Source organism: Lissotriton vulgaris, unplaced genomic scaffold (genome assembly GCF_964263255.1).
Source record: "Lissotriton vulgaris unplaced genomic scaffold, aLisVul1.2 SCAFFOLD_1295, whole genome shotgun sequence".
Lineage (NCBI taxonomy): Eukaryota > Metazoa > Chordata > Amphibia > Caudata > Salamandridae > Lissotriton > Lissotriton vulgaris.
Window position 1 is genome coordinate 128977 of NW_028251330.1, and position 25966 is coordinate 154942.

The window sequence follows — 25966 nt, forward strand, 5'->3', positions numbered from 1 at the left end:
ATGGTGTCCACACGGTCCTGCTGAGATATCAGCAGCGTCGGAAGCAGACAACTCTAGCCTGTGCAGTGCGTCTTCAAAATGTTAGATGTAAACTGCGCAGACTCGATTTCTCGGCTTTCCCCCTGCCCCCAGTCTTTACCCCACCCTTTCCCAACTCGTCACAGGGTGGAACCACCCCGTGTGACGAGAAAGGGTGGGGTGGCCATCCTCTCCACTCCCTGACTGACATGATGCGCCTGTGAATCAGGGCTTCAGTCTAAAACGCCCGGATCTAATTTTACCCCAACGTTGTCAGGGGGTGGAGACTGAACTGTAAGCTTATGTTTCTGCCTAGCTGATGACTTCACAAGCCTCAGGGCTTTGAGCTCGTCAGCCGAGCAAATGACAAGGCTCTATCAGCCACAGGGAGCATATTTTGGAAACAGCATCGCCAACGCTCACTGGCACTGTGTCACGAGTTAATCATAGCAAAAACAAACAGCTCTGGACCCTGGAAAGATGTGTGTGCAGTGTGCACATTTGTTTTAAAACCGATTGAAGAGTTTGTTTTTTAACTTTAGCAATGCCCAGCCTTATGGGGTGAAAGTAAAGGGGGCAGAGCCTAGACACCCTGGCCCAAAAAGCACCACTGGTGAGTGCAGAGTGGGAGGTTAAGAGTGATTCTGGCCACCAAGGTCTGAATGGTCTGCAGCCATTTGGTGATTTTGTGTTAAACCTTGCAAAGAATGGTGTTCCCATAGTCCAGCTTGCTTGTGACCAGGATGTGTGTGGTGGCTTTCCAGTTCATGACTGGGAGCTATTTGAAAATCTACCTTAGCATCTTTAGGGTATGGAAGCATGAGGCGGAGATGGCATTGATGTGGGTGGTCATGTTGAATTTGCTGTCAATGATGATCCTGAGGTCCTTGGTGTAGGTAGTGGGGGGTAGGTTTCGGTCCTAGCTGTTGGCCATCAGCTCGAGTCCCATGGTGATGTGCTCTTCCTGAAGATTGCAATATTGGTCTTGTCAGTGCTCAGCTTTAGATAGTTAGTCTTCATCCAGTGGGTAATTTCAGTCATGCAGGCATTGATCCTGATCCGGGTACTCGGCGTCTTGTCCGTGCAGGATAGAATGAGTTGTTTGTCTTTGGCGTAAACAGAACATTGATATTGTGAGATCAGCAGGTCTGAATGGTTAGCAGCCTTCTAGTGAGTATTTTGGTGATCCCAGCAGATAGGGTGTTCCCATAGCCCAGCTTGCTCGCAACCAGGATGTGTGTTATGCTTTTCCAGGTGCTGATTGGGAGACACTTGAAAATCTTCCCCTGCATCTTCAGTGTATGGAAGTATGAGGCGGTGATGGCACTGCCTGTGGGTAGTCATGTTGAGTTTGCTATTGGTGATGATTCTCAGGTTCTTGGCATAGGTAGTGGGTGTCAGTCTTAACTCTGTTGGCGACAAGATGGAATCCCATGGTGATGTGCCCTCGTCCGAGTTCAGCTTTAAACAGTTGGTCTTAATCCAGTTAGCGATTTCAGTCATGCAGGCATTCATTTTGATTCTGGGCATCTTGTCCATGAGGGAGAGAATGGGTTGCATGTCATCGGCATCCAGAGAGGATTTTTATATTGTGAGAGCAAATGATGCTGGCTAGAGGGATCATGTATGTGTTTAAGAGGATCGGATTAAGGGAGAATCCTTGCAGAACTCCACAGATTCAGTTGAGGGTGTCCAAGGGGTACAGTGCCAGGCTGAGTAGCTTGGTCCATCCAGTCAGGAAGGAGATCAATTGGAGAGTGTCCTTTGATTTTGTTGTTGTGTAGGCGATGGATAAGGATGGGTTGGGAGAAGGTATCAAATGCTGTAGAGGTCCAAGATGATGAGAGCTGCAGTGTTTCCTCCATCCAGTCATGCAGATGTCATCCATAGAAGCAGTGAGGGCAGTTTCCATACACTGGTTGGGTCTAAAACCAGACTGAGTGGTGTCAAGTAGTTGGTGGCCATTGAGGTAGTCAGTGAGATGTTTGTTTATGATTTTCACCAAGACCGTGGCCTGTAATGGTAGCAAGGAAATCGGTCTGCAGTGGCCTTTCATTGAAGTAATACCAGAAGGTTTCTTCAGGAATGGGAGGGCAGTTGCATGTTTACAAGCCTCTGAAAAGGTCATGGAAGTGGCGGGGGCCTTCAGAATGGCTGTGAGCATAAGTGGATGGACTTCATGGTGGCAACAGTTTTTTCTGTGGTGATGGCTGGCCATGTGGTTAGAATTGGTTCTTTGGACATGATTGGGAGGCATTTGGCTAGGTCTGCTAGGTTAGGTTGTGGGCTGAAGGTCCTGTAAATGGTGGTGAGTGTGTTGCTGAAAAAGTGAGAGAGATTGCTGCACAAGTCCTGGGGGGCAGGTGGGGTGATCCAGTTGGAGGCTGCCGATGGTGACGTAAACTCTTTTACAATAGTGAAGATTTATTTGCTTCTGTTGGTGCTGGCACTGACTCGGTCTTCCATAGCGGTGTGTCTAAATGTTTCAGATCATTTGGTGGCAGCGTCTGAGGGTGGATTTGTACTTGGCCCTGTCTGCATTGTCCTGGCTCACTCCCCATTTGTGCTGTTTGCACTGGTGTTTCATAAATCTGAGCTTCTCCGTGTAATCAATAGCCTGGGGTCCGTATCTTGTTGTATTGCTGTGTTTGAGGGTAGCAAAGGAATCAGTGCAGGAGGTCATCCAGTTGCTGAAATTCTTGATAGGTTTAGGGAGGCTGTTGCTGTGTTTGGGTTGATGGTGTTGAGAGCGGTGTTCCAGTCCTTGTCAGTTATGCTGTTCCAGTTTCGGTGGCCTGGTCTGGTAATAGTGCATGTGCTTTGGACCAGAACAGGGATGCTGAACCTAACAAAGGTATGGTTTGTCCAGGGTACTGTTATGGGCTCGTCAACTCAGATGTTGCTGAAGATGGTGAAAATAGGGTCCCGGAGGTGTCCAGTGAGGTGGGTAGGCCCCTTTACTTGTTGGGTGAGGCCCCGGCTTCCAAGGACTTCAATGAGTGCTCTTGAGTTGAGGTCTGGACTGTTCCCATGGGGCACAGGGTCAAGACTGATTTGCATATGGCTAGGTCCAAACTGGGGTGGGGTAGTGGGAAAAAGAACGATGGATTTAACCCAGATCTTTTGACTGGGGGAGAATGTTCTCATTGTCAGCATTCCGTCCATCATTTGTTTGATGTAACACTTTTCGCCCTAAGTGGGATGGGTATGCTCGGACTTGGATCACTTGCTCACTGTGCCACTGGATTCAAGGTAGCCTGGCCGAAGAAGGGTGACATACCCTGAAACCGGTCCCAGGATGCTTGTTTCCGGTCCAGGGAGGACCTGGCCTGGCAGTTCGGTCTGGACTGTTCCCATGGGGCACAGGGTCAAGACTGATTTGCATATGGCTGGGTCCAAACCGGGGTGGCCTAGTGGACAAAAGAACGATGGATTTAACCCAGATCTTTTGACTGGAGGAGAATTTTTGCATTGTCAGAATTCGGTCCATCATTTGTTTGCTGTAAGACTTTTGGGATGGGTATGCCCAGACATGGGTCCCTTTCTCACTGTGCCACTGGATTCAAGCTAGCCTGACTGAAGAAAGGGTGACATACCCTGAAACCGGTCCCAAGATGCTTGTTTCAGGTCCAGGGAGGACCTGGCCTGGCAGTTCGGTCTGGACTGTTCCTATGGGGCACAGGGTCAAGACTGATTTGCATATGGCTGGGGCCAAACTGGGGTGGCTTAGTGGGCAAAAGAATGATGGATTTAACACAGATCTTTTGACTGGGGGAGAATGTTTGCATTACCAGCATTCCGTCCATCATTTGTTTGCTGTAATACTTTTCGCCCTAAGTGGGATGAGTATGCCCAGGCGTGGGTCCCTTGTTCACTGTGCCACTGGATTCAAGCTAGCCTTGCTGAAGAAGGGTGACATACCCTGAAACCGGTCCCAGGATGCTTGTTTCCGGTCCAGGGAGGACCTGGCCTGGCAGTTCGGTCTGGGCTGTTCCCATGGGAAACAGGATCAAGATTGATTTGCATATGGCTTGGTACAAACTGGAGTGGCATAGTGGGCAAAAGAACAATGGATTTAACCCAGATCTTTTTACTGGGGGAGACTGTTTGCATTGTCAGCATTCCATCCATCATTTGTTTGCTGTAACACTTGGGTTGAGGTCGGCATGGTCTTCCAGACTGAAGTTCAGGTCTCTGAGTAGAATGTAATTGCAAGCATCAAGTGGAAGAGGTGCAACCAAGTCTGTGATGGTGACTGTGAAGCTGGCATGCAGTCCTGGTGGTATGTAGATGAGAGTGCTACATAGGGTGGGGTGAGGTTGGCTGTGACGTGGAGTTTGAATGACAGGTATTCCATATTTGAGGATGACATGTCGGTGGATGTGGTGCAGTTGATGGTGTTCTTGCGGATGATGGCAATTCTGCCTTTGGGCTTGTGAAGACTGTCTTGCCTGGCATGCTTGTTGTGGGGGGCTGGACTGCTATTGCGATGTCGGGTGCTGATACAGGGTGCAGTCTGATTTCCATGAGGGAAAGCTGGTCGGGGGCATTGACGTACAGCAAGTCCCAGATCTCTGTGGAATGTTTGGTGAGTGAGTGGGAAAACATCTTTTACCCTGCATGTGTTACTATGCATGCTATTACCCCACATTTTTTACACCCCAAAGTCTTTTACAATGCAGTGCTTTACACCGCAAACTATTACAACCTATTCCTCAAAGTAATGCCCGTGGAGTTAGAATAGTAAAAACTGAGGGGTAATGGCAAGTGGACTAAAAGTGGGTGGGGTAAAGTGTCCTATGCGAGTGAGTGGGTGTTGTAGAGCATGCATGTGAATGTGGAGTGATGTGTTGGGGTTGCAGGGCTGTGTAAGTGTGAGAGTGGGTTGAAAACTTGCAGGAATCACAAGAGAATTCTCCCTCCATGTTGTTTAGTGAAGAGAGGCAGCAGCATATGGAACAGTACCGAGGGTTGAGGGCGCAGAGGGTCGCAACGCAATAGTGGCGGGTGAGTGAAGGACCAGGGTTCCTGGCACTGGGTGCAGTCCAGGCGCAGACAGGCTTGCCTTTGGCGCCCCTGAAGCATTCCGCTGCTGTGGCAACCATTAAATGGGTTTTGGAAGGGAAGAGAAGTGATGTCACTATCTGTGCAGATGGATGCTGAGAAATCCACTGATGGATGATGGGAAATCCAGCAATGTCACTTCCTGAGAAGATGGATGGTAGAAATCATGCCACTCAATGAGCGCTGTCTTACAGACTGATCCAAAATGCAACTGACACTCGAACTGGCAGGCAATTAGAATTTAACAGAGTAAGCTTTTAGAAGCTGACTCTACGATTGATCAACTATGGGCCAGATGCATCAAGCGAAATGCGCTCGCAAAAGGGCCAGATTCTCAGAATCTGGCCCTTTGCGAGTGCAATTTTTGCATTTGGGATGCATCATCCCAAATGCAAAAATCGCAAATAGAGAATTCGCTAAAATGCGATTGTTTGTATTTAAGGAATCTCTAATTGAGATTCCTTAAATGCAATGCATGAAAGTATCAAAAATAGCGAATTCGCTAATAGGGCACGCAAATTACCATGAAGTACAACTTCATGGTAATTTGCAAAAACTTTGAAAAATGCACTTTTGTGCATTTTTCAAAGTTTCATGTTGCGCACACACATGCCCTAAGGGCATGTGTGTGCGCAACATATGTGCACAGATCACATTCAGGGGTGTAACAGGGTGTCCTTTGGACACCCCTGCACCCTTGAACTTGCAATCTCAATTTGCGAATCGCTAATTGCGATTCGCAAATTGAGATTGTCTTCCCATTCATTCCTATGGGCCTCTAGGCCCATAGGAATGAATGGGGAGGTATTCATTAATTGCGACTCGCAATTTGCGAGTCGCAATTAAGGAATCGCTATTTTTTGTGTGATTGCTTGATGCATTCCATTTTGCTATTCCTTATTAGCGATTCCTTATTTTTCGCTAATAAGGAATCACAAAATGGATGCTTGATGCATCTGGCCCTAAATGTGCTGTGCATCACGAGTATTGTCAAATAAACACTGGGAACACCATCTTCTACAAACGTAATCAACTGTATATTTGTCATTCATTCCTATGTACACAAATCCAATGCAAGATGGCTGCCATGACTTGCCATAACACAGTAGCCAAATAAATTCTGTCCTCTAAAAAGACCATGTGTTGCATGGAAGGCAGTCCCAGAGGCTACCTTGCCTTCTGGTTTGCCCTATTCATGCAGTATTAAGAGCTGACAAATCGAAAGAACTTTGCTCTCTCAAAGCAACTCTAATTTAATACAGTACATTCTCACATAATAAAACAACGCATAAATCAAAAGTGTCTCCAGAGCTTATATTTCTGGATTTCTAGTTATATTCTGTGAAGGCATTGATGACATTGGTTAGTAAATAAACCTTCACTTGAATACACAGGAGCCTACACTACGGACTATAGTGTTTTCCTATTCACTCCTTATTTAGAAATAAGTTGCTCTTTACCATGCAGCTAAAGCTTTTGCGTGACTTTGAGATGTGCTACAGAAAACCTTAAAATAGCCAAAAAACTAGAAAGCAGAGAATTTAGAAAAAGGATTCAAATGGACGAAGAGTAATAAAAATTAATTGAATCCTACAATGGACAAAGAGGTAAGATCACTCTTTACATCTTACCGCAGACGTGTCCAACTATGATGACAGAGCCATGCCTAACCTCCAAATTTTTTACACAGGATCAATTTACAAATAATACGTTTACATTGAAATTATTTGCATAATCTAGGGTTATCCTGGAAACCTGGTATAGATCAGGCTTCGAAGATCAATGGCGGACCACTCCTGTTATGGAGTTTTTAAATTAAACTGCTGTGGGTGCTGCATTGGAACCAGAATCCCTAAATATCTAAGGTAAGGAACGTTGGTTTTTCCAAGTAAGGGTATGATTTGACACACATCCAGAGTTTAACATCATTGCACATCATTGAAGCTGTCTCTGCATCTGTGCCATATTGATGACCTCCATGAAGAAAAAAACTTGACCACTGTAAATGGTCTACTTATAAAATAAGTTATTGATGGAGAGGCATATTGGCAAATATGTCTCAGATAGTTAATTCAATTTTGATATAATTTACTGTGTGCTACTTAAAAAATGTCTCTGACAGGGGGTAAGCACAATGTTTATTCCAATACAATAATGGGTCACAAGACAAGCTGTTCACTACTGACAAACACAACAACGTATTGGTGTGTTAACATTTTAGGTTGCACCAGGTTTAAACTGTACCTGTATAAATGTCTGCATAGATTCTACCCTTCGCTCTTTTGTTTGTTGTGCGATGACCCAAGAGTGATGGATGTGACCGGATGTACGTTGCATGCTCCCCGTGCCACAGACCTCAAGCTGCACCCTACTGATGAGGCCGAATCGGGCTGGGGTTGCTTTTGTTCCAATTCAGAGGAAACCAGGTCTGGCAGTTAGGGCTTGACTGTTCCTAGTGGAGCACGTCCAAGCATGATTTGCATAAGGCTGGATCCTGTCTGAGGTAGCATGGCTGACAAAAAATAATATGTTGGAATGTTGACCAGTGTACCTAACTGTGGCTGAGATTAATTCAAGCAAGCCACTCCTCACCTGTTTGTTTTCCTACACATCGGCCTAGTGCATTAATATTCAGAAGCCCCGAAATCTAGCATTTCCAAAGGTAGAAGCAAAATATCATTAGAATTTAGTAATATTCTGTTTCCCTTTGGATTTGGGATTTCTGACCATATATAGCACACACAAAAACAGACGACCAGGTGCTCAAATGTTTGAACCACATGAAACAACTGCCATAATCACAGGCTCTACAGATATTTCCTAATACCCATCAGAGCATTTTGGTTTATAGCATCCAGAATTTGAAGAAAGCCCCTGATTTCAAACCAGTAACGCACTGCATGCAAACAACACCACTGGCTTTGGTTCCCCTTTTTATTCTGGATTCTTGAAAAAGGCAGAATTCAAATCATTCATGTTAAATACAATTAGATCAGCTAGGTCGATGTTGAAATCATGGCCTAGCCTCATACTTTTATCAGGTGGGAAAGAATACATGATTCCATCGTTTCTACAGCTGGACATCAGCTAAATCTATAAGGTGAAGGGTCACTGGAGTCTAAAGGTGTACTAGTATGTGAAGACCTGTATTTGTCTCAAAGAGATATGGACTGAATCGCTGTCATTAAGATAAGCAACATGATGAAATTACTTATGGGTTATTTACAGAGTAGCAGACAAGATGTGACACTGCCCGTTAAGTGAAGGCAGAACCTTCATCTCTCATACCCTTATATCCTTTGGAGCTTTTTATTCTAAACCAGCTCCCATAATCAGGACAGGACCCACACTAGGGGAAATAGAAAGTTGCAGATTGTGAGGTTCCAGACTTTCCCTTACTTACCACTCCCTTTGACGTGCGGGCATATGCATATGTCGCACAGGTTTTTGTCCAGTTGAGGCCCTTTGTTGCAGGCCTCCTGTCCTTATTCCATCCTGTCATCTGCCTTTTTTCCCACCATCAGCACCCAATGCTGAGGGCCCGAGAAGTCTATATTCACTTTGAACCACCATCAGACTATATTTTCACATACTGGTGGATTTGCCAGTCAGATACATTTTCACCGTTTTCTGTGCAATATGAAAGCAGAAATGTCGTCGGGAGGGCTGTCCTAAATTAGGTGGTGGCTCAATAACATTTTAGTGTCAGGGCTAAAATCAGCAACACTGTATTCCCTTGTCCTCCTAATTAAAAGGGAAATGATGTGGTGGGCAGACTGAAGATTCATCTTCTAGGTAAATGGTGTGTTACTGCCCGCTTGTTCCTGAAATGCCCGGTGAAATATTTCATCACAACAAAATCTAAAAAGAAGCACAAATTCAAAACTGTTCAAAAGTCACCTTGGACAACTACATTCATTGCCGATTATTCACTCTTGCAGATGATTAAGAATTGTAAATTGAATTTCTTACCTAAACCATAAACAGTCAAGAGCTGACTTCCCAAAGCGTCTTAGGGTGAAAAGAGTAAGATTTTCAGAGACAGGAAGTATAACCTTATCAGAAGGAATTGAAAGGGCACATTTAAGGTCCTTTTGTTTGCTCAACTGGGATCTATTGCAGTTATTGCATCACTGGCCTAACGAGGTTGGTCTTCCTTAAATGTAAACACAGTTTAGCCACTTAAATAAGGCATTTGTAGAACAAACTGATACTCAACAGGGAGGCCTGGCACTGGCTATGAATCCCTGGAGTCTCGGCTTTCTTACATTTGAGAGCTGATGTAAACTATATTAATAATAATGCAGTCTGGACAGCATGGCGGTACATTATTAGAAACAGTGTGAAAGAGCGGCTTTTACTGGGCCACTATTTAGGCTACCTTCTGGAAGACATATTATACAATGTAAAACATTTGGCCTCAGTGTATCAAAGTGGGACAGTATTTTGGACCATTTTATTAAAAATATTTAGTGCCTAATTTATTTAATGGAATGTGGCCCGTTTCTCCATCAGGGAGACGGAGAAAATTACTCCATCTCCATGACAGAGATTTTGCCTGCCAAGTTTAAAAATACCCGCCAAGCTGGCGGTAATTTCTAAAGCATTGGCAGGAAACAGCATCAAGGCAGTTCCTTTCAATGCCTTATTCAGTTTAGAGCAGGTCTCTGTCAGGAAGACTGAGCCCTGCACAAGCTGTGTTCTTTTTTTTTTTTCAAAAAGATAATCGAGTAACCGGATTTTCTTTTTGAAAATGAAAAATAATATTTCCCCCTCACCATGATAGTTTTTTCTCATGGGGTGGGAGCATTTAGCAGGTTTCACTGTCATTTACTACCAGGGTTTTCCTGGTAGTGATGGGCAGTGAAACCTGGCCTCTAATTCTACCCATCAATATTAGGTGTGCGAAATTAGAGGCCTGCCTCAAAAAGGCTTTGCTTCGCAGGGCCTTCAGAAGGGTTTAGTCACAGCAGAGAAGGAGTAGTCGCTGCCGTGGTTAAATCAAAGGTCCACCTGCTTTTAAATTTGGCGGTTGGTTCATTATCTTGGAGGTAGGTATAACAGCAGCCGCTGTGGAGTGCAAGCAAATTCTAAATCAGGCCCTCAGTCTATAGTAGCTGTCCGCCTCTCTTGCTATACCTTTTGTGGTGAAGGTGGAGATGCTGAGCATGGAGAAATGTTATCAATGTAGCTGATAACCTGCGTTTCATGGATTTCCTGGAGGACTAAGTCTAAATTTAACACTGCAGCTGAAGACCTTTGGAGCCCATCTTTCTCAATCGTATGGAGAAGCATACTACTGTATACTTATCTAAGAGAGGGTAACATAGAGAGGAACACACAGGATGGGGTAGGCTACAGGCATAGGACACATTTTTTTTTGCAATTTTATTTAGCGCAGACATGGCCCAAAGGCATCAGCGTGCTATACAAAAGTAGCATAATACAGGGTAAAGCAAGTTTCTGTTACAATAATTAAATTCAGACCTTAGCATCGGCAGCTGCAACCAGGACAGATGCAGCAGATTGGTCAATGGTGGAACACAGTTAAAGCAACGATTACGATGGTGGTGCCACATTATGAGGGTAGTCCGAATCCTGGTGGAGAGAGTACCTAAGTCTGGTTGGGAGTGATAAACCAGGGTGTCCGTCGAATACGAGGATCTTGAGGTACTTTTTGAGGGTGACAATGCAGGTTTTTAGGTGAAGGTTGGGAGGTAAGGAGTTCTAGATTCTTGTGGCACTAACAGAGAATGACTAGCTCATGTACTGTTCTCGACTGAAGGTTGGGGGTTCCAGGAGCAGGGATTGGGCATTTTGGGAACCCCTATTTGCTCCAGAGATTTTCAGTTTCTCACTTAGATAGAAGGATGAAGAGGAGTGCAGCGCTCTGTGGGTAATGCAGGCATGTCTGAATTGTGCTGGTGCTTCAATGGGAAGCCATTTGACTAAGATCTATATAGGATTCTTCCCCATTAAAGATATACATAAGAGGAGGGCAGCGCTCTGTGGGTAATGCAGGCATGTCTGAATTGTGCAGGTGCTTCAATGGGAAGCCATTGGACTAAGATCTATATAGGATTCTTCCCCATTAAAGATATATGTAGCATCTTGTACAAAGAGATGTGGACAACAGCAGAATAATGTTGGAGAGGCCATTGGAGATGGATGTTTATCTCACTGTGGCACAGATCTGGTAGAAATTAGGGCTTCGTGTGACAGCAAAGATGGCGTTCTCTTTCGGCCCAGGTTGTCCCTCAGGGCTGGTGAATTTGAAGCACTGCAAGAGGGTGGTGAAAAAGAGAAATAGCTCCATCTTGGCAAGTTGTTCCCCCAAACAAACACGACGACCTGTAGAGAAAATGAGATAGGAAGCCCAATCAATGACAAAGTGGTAGAGTGTTATTGTGGGAGAAAAACATGCAAGAGCATTCAAGCTGTAGGATCTAGATTTCATTGAAGAGCATTCTTCACTTAGATTTGCAAGGGACTTCAGTGTTCAATGTGCAACTTCCACCCACACTGGTGATAACCCGATTCTATGCATGTCTGATTCTCTCATCTTTATCAGAATCATATGCAATATGGTGGCACATGGCATTCTGGAAAACCATGTCCACCCCAATGTATTCCCTCCTCTATCAAGCACAGTCCTTATGCAGAGTTGCCTTGACCATGAATTTTCACGTTTTGTCATCTACTTGTTGTTTTAGAAAATAGTATATGACAAGCATTATGCTGATATTTTAATATATATATCTACCGCCAGTTGCGTTCGGCAGTGGGTAGTTATAGTTAGAATAGTTTGGATGATGTATTTGATTTGCTAATAACTTTGGCTCCGTTTAACGTATCTTCCTGAATCTTCTAAAAAAAGTGCTCTTTTTGCTCAACTCCATCCCGAAATGTTTCAGGGTGATCCCTCAAGGTGTGGCTGAGGGAATGGAGGGTCCCAAAATGTAAAATATCCATGCATTTTCCATAGACTTCTTTAGAATACGATAGAGTGAAAATGGCTGAACGGAATTACACCACATTTGGCAGGAAGCTAAAACTTGAACCAGAAAGGGTGCTTTTTGTGATTCAATATAAATCTGTTCAGTAGTTATTTCAATATAGGAGTGGTTGTTTTCAAGGGAAAAGTGCTGGTCCCGCAGGAGTGAGATATATGATTTCCTGGCCGCAACATGAATAACAATGTTGTGGCAGCCAATACAGGACTTGGGGACTTAGTCCCCTGTCTTCAAAATGTTTTTTTTAAAAAATAAATAAGGGGCGGGGTAGATTCCCTGCCCCCATAACCCTTCTGGCCCTGGGGCCAAAATTATCATTTCTTTTTACAGAGATCCTGTGGTACACTCAGAGATTGCACAAACCAAAATGGTAGCGTCCCGGGGGTTAAGGTTAATAATACATTTGGGAGGGTGTGTGCCCTATTTAACTGTAATTCGTATCCTCGGCATGCAGTGCAATGAAATTTACAGCGCATTTTACATCACTCATGACATGATCTATGACATCACTGATAACATTGAAGCAAGATTTGAAATGACATCATAAATGACAAAACAATGGGCCTGATTATGAGTCTGGTGGCGGGGGCATGGCAGTGGTAGTCTTCCTACTGTCTTATTACAATTAGGGCTGTTTGACTGCCATTGCCCGTAGCAGCTACAAGGGAACCCCCGTTTCCGAGCGGTCCTGAGGCCTCATTATCCTTGGCGGGACCGCTGTGGTCCAGACAAGCATATTTCAAGTATCCTCTCCCATATGGTTTTCATGGCAGTTCCTCCTCCATGAAAACCATAGCGGAGAGGTCCCCCTTGTGCTTCAGGGCCTTGGGGTGCAATTAGGGGGCACAACATTTTCCCCCTTGTGTGCATGTACCCAAGTTCCTGCACAGCATGGACTTTATAGTCTATGCCGTGCAGGAACTGTGTTTGGCGTTTCCATTGTGGTGCCCATTTTCAGAGGCACCACTGTGCAAAAGTAAAAAAAAAAAAGCCACCAGACACAAGTAACACTTGTAATCTTATGGGTGGCCAGACCACAGGTTTGGCGGTGTAGCAGCAGAGCAGACCCGGTGCAGCACCGCCAAACTCGTAATCAGACCCTATGCATGGAAGGGGCATGAATTATAGTTGTGCTTTAACTGACATTTTCACCTAACTATAACATCCCTATAAAATTTGATTTTTCAGTTACACTATATATAGATATATATATATATATATATATATATATATTTCCGCACTTGCACCCTTGCTGCGACAGACCTTCAATCCTCGGCCATCGATCAGAAAGAACACGGAAGACCCAGAGTGCAGGTGAGTTTTTTTATTTCTCAGCACACCACGCCAGCATAACGTTTCGGCCTACACAGAGGTCTTGGTCACATATATATATATATATACACACACACACACACACACACACACACACACTCACACACATGTATGTGTATGTATTTGTACATAAATATATATGTAATATTATGTAGCACCTAGTGACAGTCGCCACTGGGTAGTTATAGCGAGCACCACGTTTCCTATCAAAAGCATTTTTTGGTTTGCATATAACTTTGGCTCATTGAATGGATCTTCACAAAACTTTCAGAAAAAAATTCTTCCACCTCAGCTCTTTTTTGGAAAGTTTCAGGGTGATCCATTAAACGGGGCCGAGAAATATTGCGGCTGCCATTTCAGCACTCGGTGGACTTAGTCCTCTGTCCTCAAAATGAATAAAAAACAAAGATTTATGGGGGCAGAGTAGGTATACCCTGCACCCCCAGCCCTTTCAAAGAGGGGTCCCAAAATGTATTTTGTTTGTTACAACTTTAGGGTACTCCAACTGGATCATGGCAAAAAAAGGCATTTTCGATAAAAATGAATATGAACCCTAGGATGAGTCAGGGCCTGAGGTCAATAAATATAATTATTTGGGAGATGGGGGTGTGTGTGGACACTCCCCCTCAAGCCGATTTTTACTCAAGGGGGACAGCATATATATATGTAGAAGGAATACTTACGTACCCCAATCTCTAGCCAGCCCTGAATCTTAAAACCTCTTTACCTCTTGATGGCCCCATAACCCTTAAAACCCCTTACCCCATTTACTTCTACCATATCTGAACCCGAAAATACCCTTACCTCCCTTTACTGCTATCCACTGCTGAAAGCTAAAATCGCTTAGCTCCTTCCACCGCTACCCACCTCTGAAACCTAAAAACCCAACCGCATTTTACCTCTACGTGTCCCTGAACCCTAAATAACCCTTACGTCTGTTCATCTCTATCCACCCATGAACCTAAAAAAGCCTTACCTCCATTTTTCTGTAAATACCCCTGACCCCTAAAGAGCTCTTATGTTTCCTTATCTCTAGGTACCCTTGAACCCTAAAACGCTCACCTCCCTTTACCTCTCCCCACCTCTACATCCTAAAAAAGGTGACCCTTAAATACTATATTTTAAATTACATAACAAAATGTCTTTTAAACAAAATTACTTGCCTGCTCAGTAATGTGCTGCATTATGAACAGCCCAAAAATCACCAGGGTGGTATACTTACCTGTGTTGTACTGACGTACATTGTAATGTCCCAAGTAATAGAAATTGCATGGCAAACGCCACATGCCCCTTAGACAGACACATACATATTCACCTGCAGAGAAAGCCATGAATGCCTCTCGCTTCATAAAGTTCCCGTCTTTATCCAGGAAGTGCTGAGGGTAGAACTGGTGAGGCTTTTCCCAAACCGTCTCATCCTTCAGCACAGAGGACAGGTTGGTGATTACAGTTGTACCCTAAAGAAAAAAACACAAAACCGGGAGAGAAATGTTTCAGTTTAGTTACCTGAAAAACTTACTATCCAATAAAGAGACTCCTGCCTTCCAATTGTCCAAAAGATGCAAATCCAACATACATGGCCTGGCGGTGGTGAGTAGATCACTCCAACATGAGATGGAGAAGATTGGTATAAGATATAGGGGGTCATTATGATTGCGGATTTTCCGCATCCTCGGGGCCGGCGGAAGCCACCGCCGGCCCCGAGGATGCGGAAAATCCGCAGCGGACTGATCAAAGACCCACCACCAGATTAGGATGGCTGGTGGGTCCTGGTTTCCGTCTGCAGCTTTTCCGCCGCGGTCGGATTACAACCGCGGCGGAAAAGCTCTAATATGGTGACGGTGTCTTCCAGACACCGTCCACCATATTAGGATGGCCAGTAAAGTATGCTTTTCCGCTGCCGGTTTTCCGCCGCGGAAAAGCATACGGAACTTCACTGCGGGGGCCCGTTGCGGGCCCCCTAGGTGAAGGGGGGGTGGGGGGTGCACATGGGGGGTACCTTTTGGTACCCCCCTGCATTTGCATGCAGAAAGCGGCAGGCACCGCGCGGTGCCTGCCTCTTTCTGCATGCAAATGCAATGCGTGCATTTTTAACATTGCCGCGGGTGCAGCTTGAAGCTGCACCCGCGGCAATGTTAAAAATAGAGGATGTGACCGCCAGGGTGGCGGTCACATCCTAATTGCACAGGAGGGAACTCCGCATGCCATGCGGAGGTTCCCTCCTGCTCTGGGGTCGCGGACGTACGCAAGTCCGTCCGCGATCCTAATCGACCCCATAGTGTGGAATAAGGTAAATAATAGGCAGCAACCAAATAATCGAGATGCAAAGCTTTGTCAGGATAAGGATTACTGTAACCCATTCATTGGGCTAAAGGTCGGTGACGACCATCGCATTTACATCACTTTCAGAAACGTAATAATGATTCAAATTCTTTGATCCTAGGTGTGCATCTTCTCACACCTTTTTACTTTCTGGGTGTGGAGAAAGTAGAAGTGGGAAATGATTCCTTAGAGTTTGTTGTGTACTGCATCACTTTCTCTTCATCCTGTGACATCCTACTGAGTTTGGGTTTGTTAGTCTCTATTGTTGGTATTATCTTCACTTCTTTCTCACTGGAACTGGCCATCAGTTCCATTGTTCTGGTTTCATACAGGACACTGTGGTGCTTTGCTGTCTCATCAATTACCTTGTCTCTATCTCTTGTGTACCAGGGGCGTGCCACACCATGTCACTTCCGGTTTTAACCCCTTGTCCATGGTGTTCATCAAGTCCACTCAGCCGTCAACCTGTGCATGTTGTCATGCCTTTGGAGTAGTACTCTCTCACCTCTAACTGTAGCTAGGTGACTCTTGTCCTTTCCAGGCCCAGCAGATTTGCTCTTAATTTCATAATTCAGTTCTGCTCTTCATGAGGAAGGTTTTCTAACCTTAGTAAAAACTGAGAGCAGTGGAATGGGTTTCAGCTCTAATCTACTGAGATCAAATCAATTTATTATGGAGTCTTCACAGCCTCCACCTATCAGCTTCTGAGTCGTGTCTAAGGGTGGGTGGGGGTGTGTGTGCATCGTCCATCGTTTTTGAGAAATCTGTATTTTCAATGTTGCTTTCTGATGCAAAGTACCTTCTTAGCAAGCTGTTTCCTGGTCGGGGAGCCATATTTGACCCATTGGTGTGACTATTCTTTTCTAACCCTCAGATGGCATCAACTGCATTATATTGTATTTTGAAATAATGTATTCCTGCTTGCTTTACATTAAATTAGCCCTGTTTACGACTGCTCGTCACTTCCAAATTGTGTGGTAACTATTGTTACCGGACATATCAGAAGTAGGAGACTTTACCGCAACCCCCACATTTTTCATCAGGTAGATTCCAGCATTGCAGACCTGCTGATATTCAGCAGGAGAAAACTGTCCTTTAAAATGTGAGCCATGTGGCTTTTGGTGAGAAAAGAAAACTAGGATTCATTGGTATTTAGCACACCTGGCAGATACCGCCCCGCGAATAATGGTATTTATGAGGAGCCTTTTGTGATCGCATGGTGTTCTTTTTTAAAATGCACTAGGTGTTTCTGAACTAGGGAAAGAAAGGTTCAGATACAAAAACACTGGTACTGGAAAACAGACATCTCCGGGATTCGTATGTAGGTAACTCTTATAGGATTGTACATTTAATTAGAATATAGGTTCTCCAGTGCTGGTGCTAACACCAACCTTCATTGAAATCTCTGCAATTTCACCTTTTAGGCTTACATTATCATGAACTGAACGAAGTTGCATGAGATTTTTAATAACAACAACTTGGTTTGGTAATGAGACAATCAGACAAAAATCATGGATATTCAATTCGTAGTCCTCTTTGTCTCCCCATCCAGGTGGGAGTGGGGGCAAGAAGGCATACAAGACCAGATTGCAGAGTCACCGTCAACTCTGCTATCAGGACGGCTTTCTGGCAAAGGTGATACCATAAGGCAAGAGGACCAGCAGCCTGAATTAGGGCGGCAGTTCTGTTCCCATTTATTTTTTTTAATGGTTTATTTAATTTTTAAGGTAACATAAGACTGTCAGACAAAATAAAACAGTGATATTCGCACACTGCCCCCCTCCCCCCCTCACCACCAACCTGAGATTACATGTTGCACACACAGTTCGTTAAGGTAACCGGGCATCCTTCTTTTTTTTTTGGGCCTCTATTGGCACAGTTCTATTTATCTCACTCCTCTTCTGTTTTCATTTTTGATAGTCACATCTGCACAAGACCCTCAATAAAACATGCCTAGGGCATTAGGCATATTTCAAATGTGGGTTCTCAAAAGGTACTCCAATATGGAGGTATTATTCCACTAGCTACATTAAATTGGCATACGGGCTGGGAGGGAGCGCATATATTCAAGGCTTGAATGAGGACCATGTTGTGAGGTATGAAGTTAAACATGACATTAGTTCATGGCAATGGTATACTGGGGCCAGAAATAGGCTGGTTACAGTAAGGGACCATAACACCATCCAAGCTTCTCACACCATGCAAACAAGAACGTTAGTGGATAAAGAAGCAGCTGGTAAAGTGGCCTCAAATATACAATCCAATGGAACATAAACTGCAAGACTGCAAGAGATATAGCCTCTGCAGGCCAACAGTAAGCACTAAAGCCATCTGTCATTTAGAGCAGCACTTCTCTTTAGGGGTTTACCTGTAAAGGACTTTTATCCAGCAAAGCCCTTTTCTGCATCTGGAACAACACTTCTCTGCGCCGGTGGATTGGCTCTGTAAAAGTATTCTTTGAAATGTCATAGATTAACCTAAAATAAATGCAAACTTTAGGGCTCAAACAACTTTACAAAGTAAGTAATGGACTAGTACCTTAGGGATAAAAAAGCCTTGTATCCAGGTATCTCTGTATGCCATATGTGGCAAAGCTACTGGAAGGATATCTCCATAGCGTTGGGTTTCAAGGATCACGGCATTGGTGAAAGGCATATTGGCTTGATCGTCCATGACAGGACGCCTATTCCGTCCAATCACTTGATCAATTTCCTGGTGGATTTGACCTACACACAATAAAGAACACTTTAGCCAGGATGTATACATTTTCATCTGTACTCAATAGATGTATTCTATACATTATCAGATTAAAAATGTTTGCTGTTACAAGCAGATGTCTAGCCACTTACTTTTTTGAAACCACCATGAGCAATATGATCATTATTCATATGATTATCCTGGACTGATTCAAAGATGAATCTCTGCTTCACCAACTATCTCTGGATAGACTGCCTGTACCGGGGACTGTTCTTCATGTGATAGTTCTCTCCAGGCTGTCCTGAGAGTGCACTCACTGCAACACTCATTCAAAGTACAAATGTTCTCATTATTAGCTGAAGTCCAAATCACCTTGAAAATATAAAATACAAATGCTCTCTTTTATTATATTCATATTTGTTTACATCTAATTTGGAAGATACAGCAACTTTCTGAATTGACTAAATACACTTTGGAAAAGGTAGACCTTTACGTGCCGAGGAAGGCCAATAAATTACAGCAAAGCGGGACAGCACCACTTCACCCAAGTCCTCCTTTTAGTCTGCACTGTTGTGTGGTCTACAGAGGCTATATTCATCTTTTCTTCTAGTCAGCTGACATGATGTGACAGAATAGTGTGCTGCAAGACAGGAGGTCAACCAACATCTCCTTTCAAAGGTGAATTACAAGGTCATTCAGATGCCTTTGATAGTGTGTGAAAGGGATGTGGCAAGAGGAATCAAAGATGTATTATACAGGTAGGCTCTAGTGACATTTACTATGTTTGTCGGTTTTAATGACATTTAGTATGTGTGTAGCTTTTAGGGACATTTAGAATGTGTGCAGGGTGTAGGGATATTTGCTGTGTCTTTTGTGTTAATGGGAATTTACTTTGTGGGAGGATTCTATGTCTATTACATTGGAAAGCTTTAACACTTTGATTGTGCAGCCAGGATTTATAAGCAATTATTCCGTTGAAAAGGCTTTGGGAGTATATGTGATATGAGCGCAGTTTAGGAAAAATAATTATGCGGGCAGGTTTTCCAGTCAATTGGTTTGCAGTGGTTAATTTGAGCTGGTGGTTAACGATTGTGCCTACTGCCGCTCATTGTTGAGGACCAGCTCTTATTTTTCAGAATTGGACATTTAACCAGACCAAGATCGGTAAAAAAAACACACAAAGCAGAAAGGAGAAGGAAAAGAAGAAAAAACAAGCATTGGCATAGTCAACAGGTCTCGCTTTTTGGACCGTATAAGTATTTAGTTATGCAGCAGAATATCCTTGGTGCAACAACACCAACTGTTGCATGGCTAAACACTTATAAGGTCCCAAATGCGAGACCAATTGACTATGCCAATGCTTGTTCTTTTTTGGGGCTGATTTGGGAAAGTTATTTAATGTTTACATACTTTTTTGTTTTTTAATAAAGAATCGTGATGATAAAAGAAAAGAAAGCGTTGGAAAGAGAAGGAAGGGGGAAAGGAGGGCTGATTTAGAGTGAGGAGTGAGCGCCATCTCGGCTTTTGCTCATTGTCACTCACCTGTGAGAGCGGGGGCTCTGTGTGGCGGTCATTTCAACAGTCGTCTCTTTCTCTCCAGTGATAGCTAGGTAAACTCTCTGGGCGTTGCTGATAGCTGCCTTTGAGCGTGAGATTGCTCCAGAGCCGAGTGTTCACAAGGGGGTGAGGGGAGGGGAGTGGGGTCAGACTTCACAGGACTGGAAACAGGAAGCATGTGCTGAACTACCGGAAACGGGGAGAGGGAGAGGGGGTTAGGGCCTCAGGGTCTGGACAGAGAGCGAGTGAGTGTGACTGAGACCCAAGTCCGAACTGACAGAAGAGAAAAGGAAACAAGTCTCAGGGAGAATGAGACAGACTGACAGACTGGAAGGTGGGGAGGGGCCTTAATGAGACCATGAGACAGGGTTAAGGATGAGAGGTAGAAACAACTAATGGGGAGGGGGTGGTGAAGGGGACAGATATGAGGGCAGCACGAGACAGGACTGAAGGAGAATAAGCGAGCCATGAAAAAGAGAAGGGAACAATCTGCTGAAGAATTAGAGAGAGAGAAAGGAAAAGGGACTCCAGGAAGCATGAGACAGAACTGAATGAGAAGCAGAATGAGCCAAATATGGAGAGAGAATGATGAAGCGCTAATGGGAAAAGAAACAAACATTAAGAGCAAGTGAGACAGATGTGAGCGGGTTACACCAGAGACTTCACAAGACAGACCTCGAAGAGAAGAGTCTGATCTGAGTCAGAACGAGATAGCGTGAGAGAATGAGACAGACCTGTGAGGGAAGACAGATCTCAGAGAAAATGAGACAGATCTGGGAGAGAGAGGAATCAGGACTGGGGGAGAATGAGGTAGACCTACACAGCAGCATTACATTGCAGGCACCGCGAAAGTAATCGCGGCGCCGGAAAAGTGAAAGTAATCGTGGCGGGTGATGGGAGTGGTGCGCACGTGCGCGCACGATGGGAAAAAGTGCTGTGCACGTCTTGTGTGCATTCTAGCAAGGTGGTCGCCTGCAAGCCTGTGGTGGGTAGCACTTTTGAAACCCGCTTGCTAAATGTCTCTCTGACAGCGTATGCGTGCTAGCTCAGCGAGACCTAAAATCATCACAAAGGGAGACAGCAGGGACTGGCAGGAGTTAGACAAAAAGGCGAGGAGTGTCTGCTAGTGGTTTAAAGCAGCAGGAGGGAGATTCATGCCCACGCAGCTTGGTATTTTCCGCTAGCACAAGCAGAAGTCTTCTGAGCAGAGTTGTGGATACTGGCACCCATTCTTTTACAAATTAAAAATTGGCTATAAAGTAGTGTTCATGGATGTTTATTATGGGGCTGAGTTTAGGAAGATTAATATCCTCGTTATGAATGGCTGAATCTTATGCAAACTCCTGTTTGTGCAGGGTTTGAAATTACAAGAGTTACAGAAATTACTGCATGCTTCCCAGATAGAATTTGGCAGGTCAAATCTGCCGAAATCTACTGAAGAAATATGCAGTATATAATAGGACCTGCAGATTTTTGGTGTGGAAAGCATAGCAATCTGAATAGCATGCCCCATTTTAAAGGGTTAAGCTTGTGATGGGCACCTGATAAATTCTCATCTCTGACCAATGGGATTTTAACATGTGCACTAACCATAACATCCCCACTGCCTACTGATAAGGCGAGCCTTTGATTTTGGGCTGTGTTTACTTCAATTTAGGCTTGATTGCATGCATCACAATAAATTGTGATTTCTGTGACAACCTCTCTTTGCGTAGGGGTTGCAATTATAAGTAGACCAATGGCGGTCCAACCAGCTGCCATTTAATGGAGGGAAAAGGGCTAGTATTTACCGAAATCTGCAGACCCACATGTACGTTGTAGACCTCTCGCATTTTTACCCAAGTTTACACCACATGTGGGCTGACGCCAATATGTACAGGGCTAAGAAATTATACTTAACCTCATGCGTGCTAGCGTTATTTTGCTCGCACGCTGAGGTTTTTAATATCACATGTTCCATGACGAGCTGGGCTCGGCATCAGCGTGCGAGGAGGCTACGCGATGACGAGCCCAGCTCGTCATCAGCCCCGAAGGGGTTAAAGGGGACTCAAACTTCCATTCGGATCGGGCCCACAGAGAACTGTGGGTACACAAGAGTTTTGCTTTCCAAGCTCCTCGAAAATAGCTGGAGTGCTTGGAATGCCTGTTTTCCCAGCTTACCATGCCCGTGATTCTATTTGGTATATATAATAATGGTCCCAGTGTGTTACTGGCTTTCACGTGGAGGGGAGGAAGGAAATTATTTAAAAAAACAGAAACACAGGTCATGAAACAATATGAGAGAAGAAAAACAATGTATCAACAATGTTGTTTAATCACATTGGGAAGGGAGAAAAGGGGGGAGTGGAGGAAGGTTGTTAGATAGTGAGTGGTGGGAGAGAAAGTTTTGTGATGGTGACAAAAATATCACATACAATTTTGGTATAGATTAATCATATACCAGAAAGTCAAAGTCCACAACTTATATACATATTCGCCATATAACATATAGGATCACAGTTTATTTATCATTGTCGATTCGGTATTGGCAGATGCTGTAAAGTCGACGTTTCGACCCCTATATTTATAGGTATCTTGAACCTTACTACCGAGGTCTTCCTCAGGACGAGTGTGAAGTGGAGGGGGCTGGGAACACCTAAAAAGGAAAGGGAGGGATGGTAGATAAGTACCTGACATGTAGATAAAGAGGGAACAGAATTCCAGGACTTTGAACAAAGTTAAGTATTATTACCATGAGTGTAGCAGCAGAGGGGAAAGGGTTATTCTCACAGGTCAGTAGTAGAGAACGAGGGCTCCGTGGATCTCCAAATTTTAATGTGTTGGTAGGAGTGAGGCATCACCTAGGTAATAAAGGTAACAATCAACCTAAATGAAGTAGGTCTAATGGTCATTCTAAAGTTGTAGGGGAGCTACACACTTACTGCATTTGTGTGTGCAGCGTGCAGTGTTCCTAATTTTCAGTGAAATTCCTTCAGATAATGGAACTTATCCCAAAGTTTCAAAACCATCTGAGCCCGAGTCAATCAAAGGCATGGTCGGAGAATCAATCTGAGGAGGATAGAGAAACAAGAACCAGCTAAGAGACCAGGTCAAGGTAGAACTAGGTTAAGTTGAAAGGCGTTTCGACAACAGCCGGGTGCAGTTTCAAATAAAAAAGGTTTTGGGTGGCAAAAAGGTCTGAGCATGCCGAGAGTAAAGGTGTCATGCACGAGTTAACAATGAAGTGAGTTAGCAGCAGCTAAAAGTGAGTCAGAAAGATCTCCAAACTAGCTAGGGCTAGGAGTAGCCTACATGTTGAGCAGCAATAACCTGCCATTGCATAACACTTGTGCCTAAATTAGACCAAGACAATCGTGTTAGGTGAGTGCTCGAAGGAGCTGGCTGACTGGTGCCACTAGTAATGCTATTGCCAGTGGAAATATTAGAGCCCTATTGGGTCGGACTGTGCTCGTGAATAATGGAATGTCAATCTTATTAGGATGTGTTTAGCGGATTTTATGAGTGACAGAGGATAGTTGATGTTCTAATGTTTGGATTTTTAAGAGGCGTCATGCCGCGGACTGGCGTGAAAACAACGATTAAAATGTTTGCCCGTTGCGGTGCTGTTTGAACGAAGCATGCAAACTGGTGCCGTGATACTGTTTAAGCTAGCGGGTGTGAGAGCCCACACGCATCGGCCTTCTCATTAAGAATGGTGCTCGCTAGTGATTAGAATTTTAGACCAAGGTCAGTGCGTTTCAGCATGCTGTTATCAGTATATTTCTACCTACTTCCGTTGGTTACTCATTGAGGATAGGTGAAAGGGAATTAAATAATTACATTGTGAATGTCATCCAATTTAAAAAAAGAAAGAATCGCCGTCGTGCCGCAGACTGGCTTGAGAGTATTAAAGAGACAAAATGCTAAAGGCTTCGTACCGGTGCGGTCTGGTGATGGCGTCTGGAGGAACAGCCCGCACTCAGCGTGCTGTGTGCTAATATAGGGAGATTGCCACGCCGCATGGGGGTGCAAGCTGATTGCTGTGCGTGACGCGCCGGGGGATCATGGAAATGAAGAAAATACTCTAAAGGGCCAACAATGTCAATGGGATTGTAGCGCATCATGCAGTCTCGTGAAGATGGGGATTTGTGAGTTGGATATGATTTCAGTTTGATCCATGTTGTAAAGTGTGGAAAAACGACAAAGTAACTTCTGGTCGCTGAGTTAAGAATTATTTTCAGTAAATAGAACCAACATATACCGCTGTAGGATTAACCAAAATGTGTTAGATAATAAACTTCCTGTACAATAGTCCAACATATACACGTCTCCCACAAAATGATAGAACCACAAGATTGTTATGCAAGGAAAGATTCTAGACAAGGTGGTAAGATTTTTTATATTGCTGGTCATTATAATAATAATAATAATAATTTTGTATTTGTATAGCACACATATCACCCCCAGGGGGGTCTCAAAGCGCTTGTACGCATACCGCTGTGGAACCCATCCTGGCTATCCCTGTGAAGTGCCCACTCCTGGGCACCCCCAAGGTGAAGCCAAGCATCCCAGCGTTGTTGGGGCCGTTGTGGAGATTAAGCAAGCTATTGCCCAGAGTTGCAGAGTGGGACCCATGATTAGAGTAGGCACCGAGGTGAGAATTATCGAGTCCGCGGACACTGAGCCCAAGATCCTGCCGCGTCGGGAATTGAACCCTGGTCCCGGGCCTGACCTCTGCTTCAGGGTCTGCCATCTCTAACCAGTGAGCCACACTTCTCCTATCAACAAGCAAATGGTGTGATCTGTTACTCTGAGGTGAACAAGTAATTGCATCATTGTATTAACGGTGGCGCATACCATGGTGGTAAGATTTTTGATATTGCTGGTCATTGTCAACAAGCAAATGGTGTGATCTATTACTCTGAGGTGAACAATTAATTGCATCATTTTATTAAGGGTGGCGCATGCCCCAGCGAAAGCATATGTATACATTTGCAAAGTTCAAAAGTCTATGCGGTGGCAAAATTTGCTGAAATGAAAAAGCAGACTGGTTTAAAAGTTCAACTGATGTTTAGCAACATGACATTCCTAACAGCCTGAGGAGAAGGAGGGTGGTTATTAAGAAGACAGAATAAGGTAATGATGGCATCATTCACATGGAATTCTATCTTATACTTAGGCATGCCAGTCGCGCGTTGCTCGTATCAAGTTCATTCAACCCATTTGTGATGGAGTCCAATTTCATCATCCATTTTGATTCTCTTAGATTTAGGACAAAGCTGATGTTCCCTCCCCTTGGGCCCAGTTCCGCTTTTTCCAATACAAGCCATTTCATTTGGTCTGGTGTGTGGCCTTGGTTAGCAAAATGTTCAAAAAGGGGCGCTCCTTGCACCTGACACCGTATCCTGCTTTGATGCTGAAGGATCCTCATCTTAACTTTCTGTTGGGTCTGGCCCACGTACAGTAAGCCACATGGGCACAGGATACCATAAACCACTTTTGATGAGTTGCAGTTGGTGAATCCCTGTAAGTCAATTGTATGTTGATTATGAGTGAAAGTTTTTGTATGGTGGTTGTACACGCTTTACATTGACCACATTTGTGATGGCTTTTTATAGGTGGCATACTCCACATAGACTGAACAGTAGGGTTATCCTCACTTGGCAGGAAGGAATGAACCACATGGTATTTTATGCTTTTGGCTTTCCTGAAAGCATGCATAGGTGGTTCTTGTTGTTTAATGTCATCCGCCACTAGGCCCCAATGCCTGCTGATTACTTTTTTTATAGCGTTGCTTTTAGTAGAGAAAGTTGTCCCGCAAATTAATCTCTTTAGAGAGGGGTCTTGTCGGTCTCTTGGAGTTAAGAGGTCATCTTGCGGGCTAAACCACGCCCTCTTCTGCGCTCTCCTGATCATTCTTCTAGGGTCCCCTTGCTATCAGTCTAGCACCCAGGATATTCGATTCCTCCATATAGTCAGCCTTT

The 25966-nt window shown here is 44.3% G+C and overlaps 1 protein-coding gene across 2 annotated transcripts in view; it reads right to left on the reverse strand.

Annotated features, from left to right (window-relative positions):
- Positions 1–10444: 10444 nt before the first annotated feature.
- Positions 10445–25966, reverse strand: part of LOC147662947 (cytochrome P450 2D15-like) — a 332964-nt gene continuing 317442 nt past the window's right edge. For both annotated transcript variants that reach the window (XM_086950772.1, XM_086950771.1), the window contains 3 exons: positions 18288–18475; positions 14743–14884; positions 10445–11433 (listed from right to left, as the gene is read on the reverse strand). In XM_086950772.1, the coding sequence (XP_086806898.1) occupies positions 11255–11433; positions 14743–14884; positions 18288–18475 (509 nt within the window). In that variant the 3' untranslated portion in view covers positions 10445–11254. The remainder of the gene's footprint in view (positions 11434–14742; positions 14885–18287; positions 18476–25966) is intronic.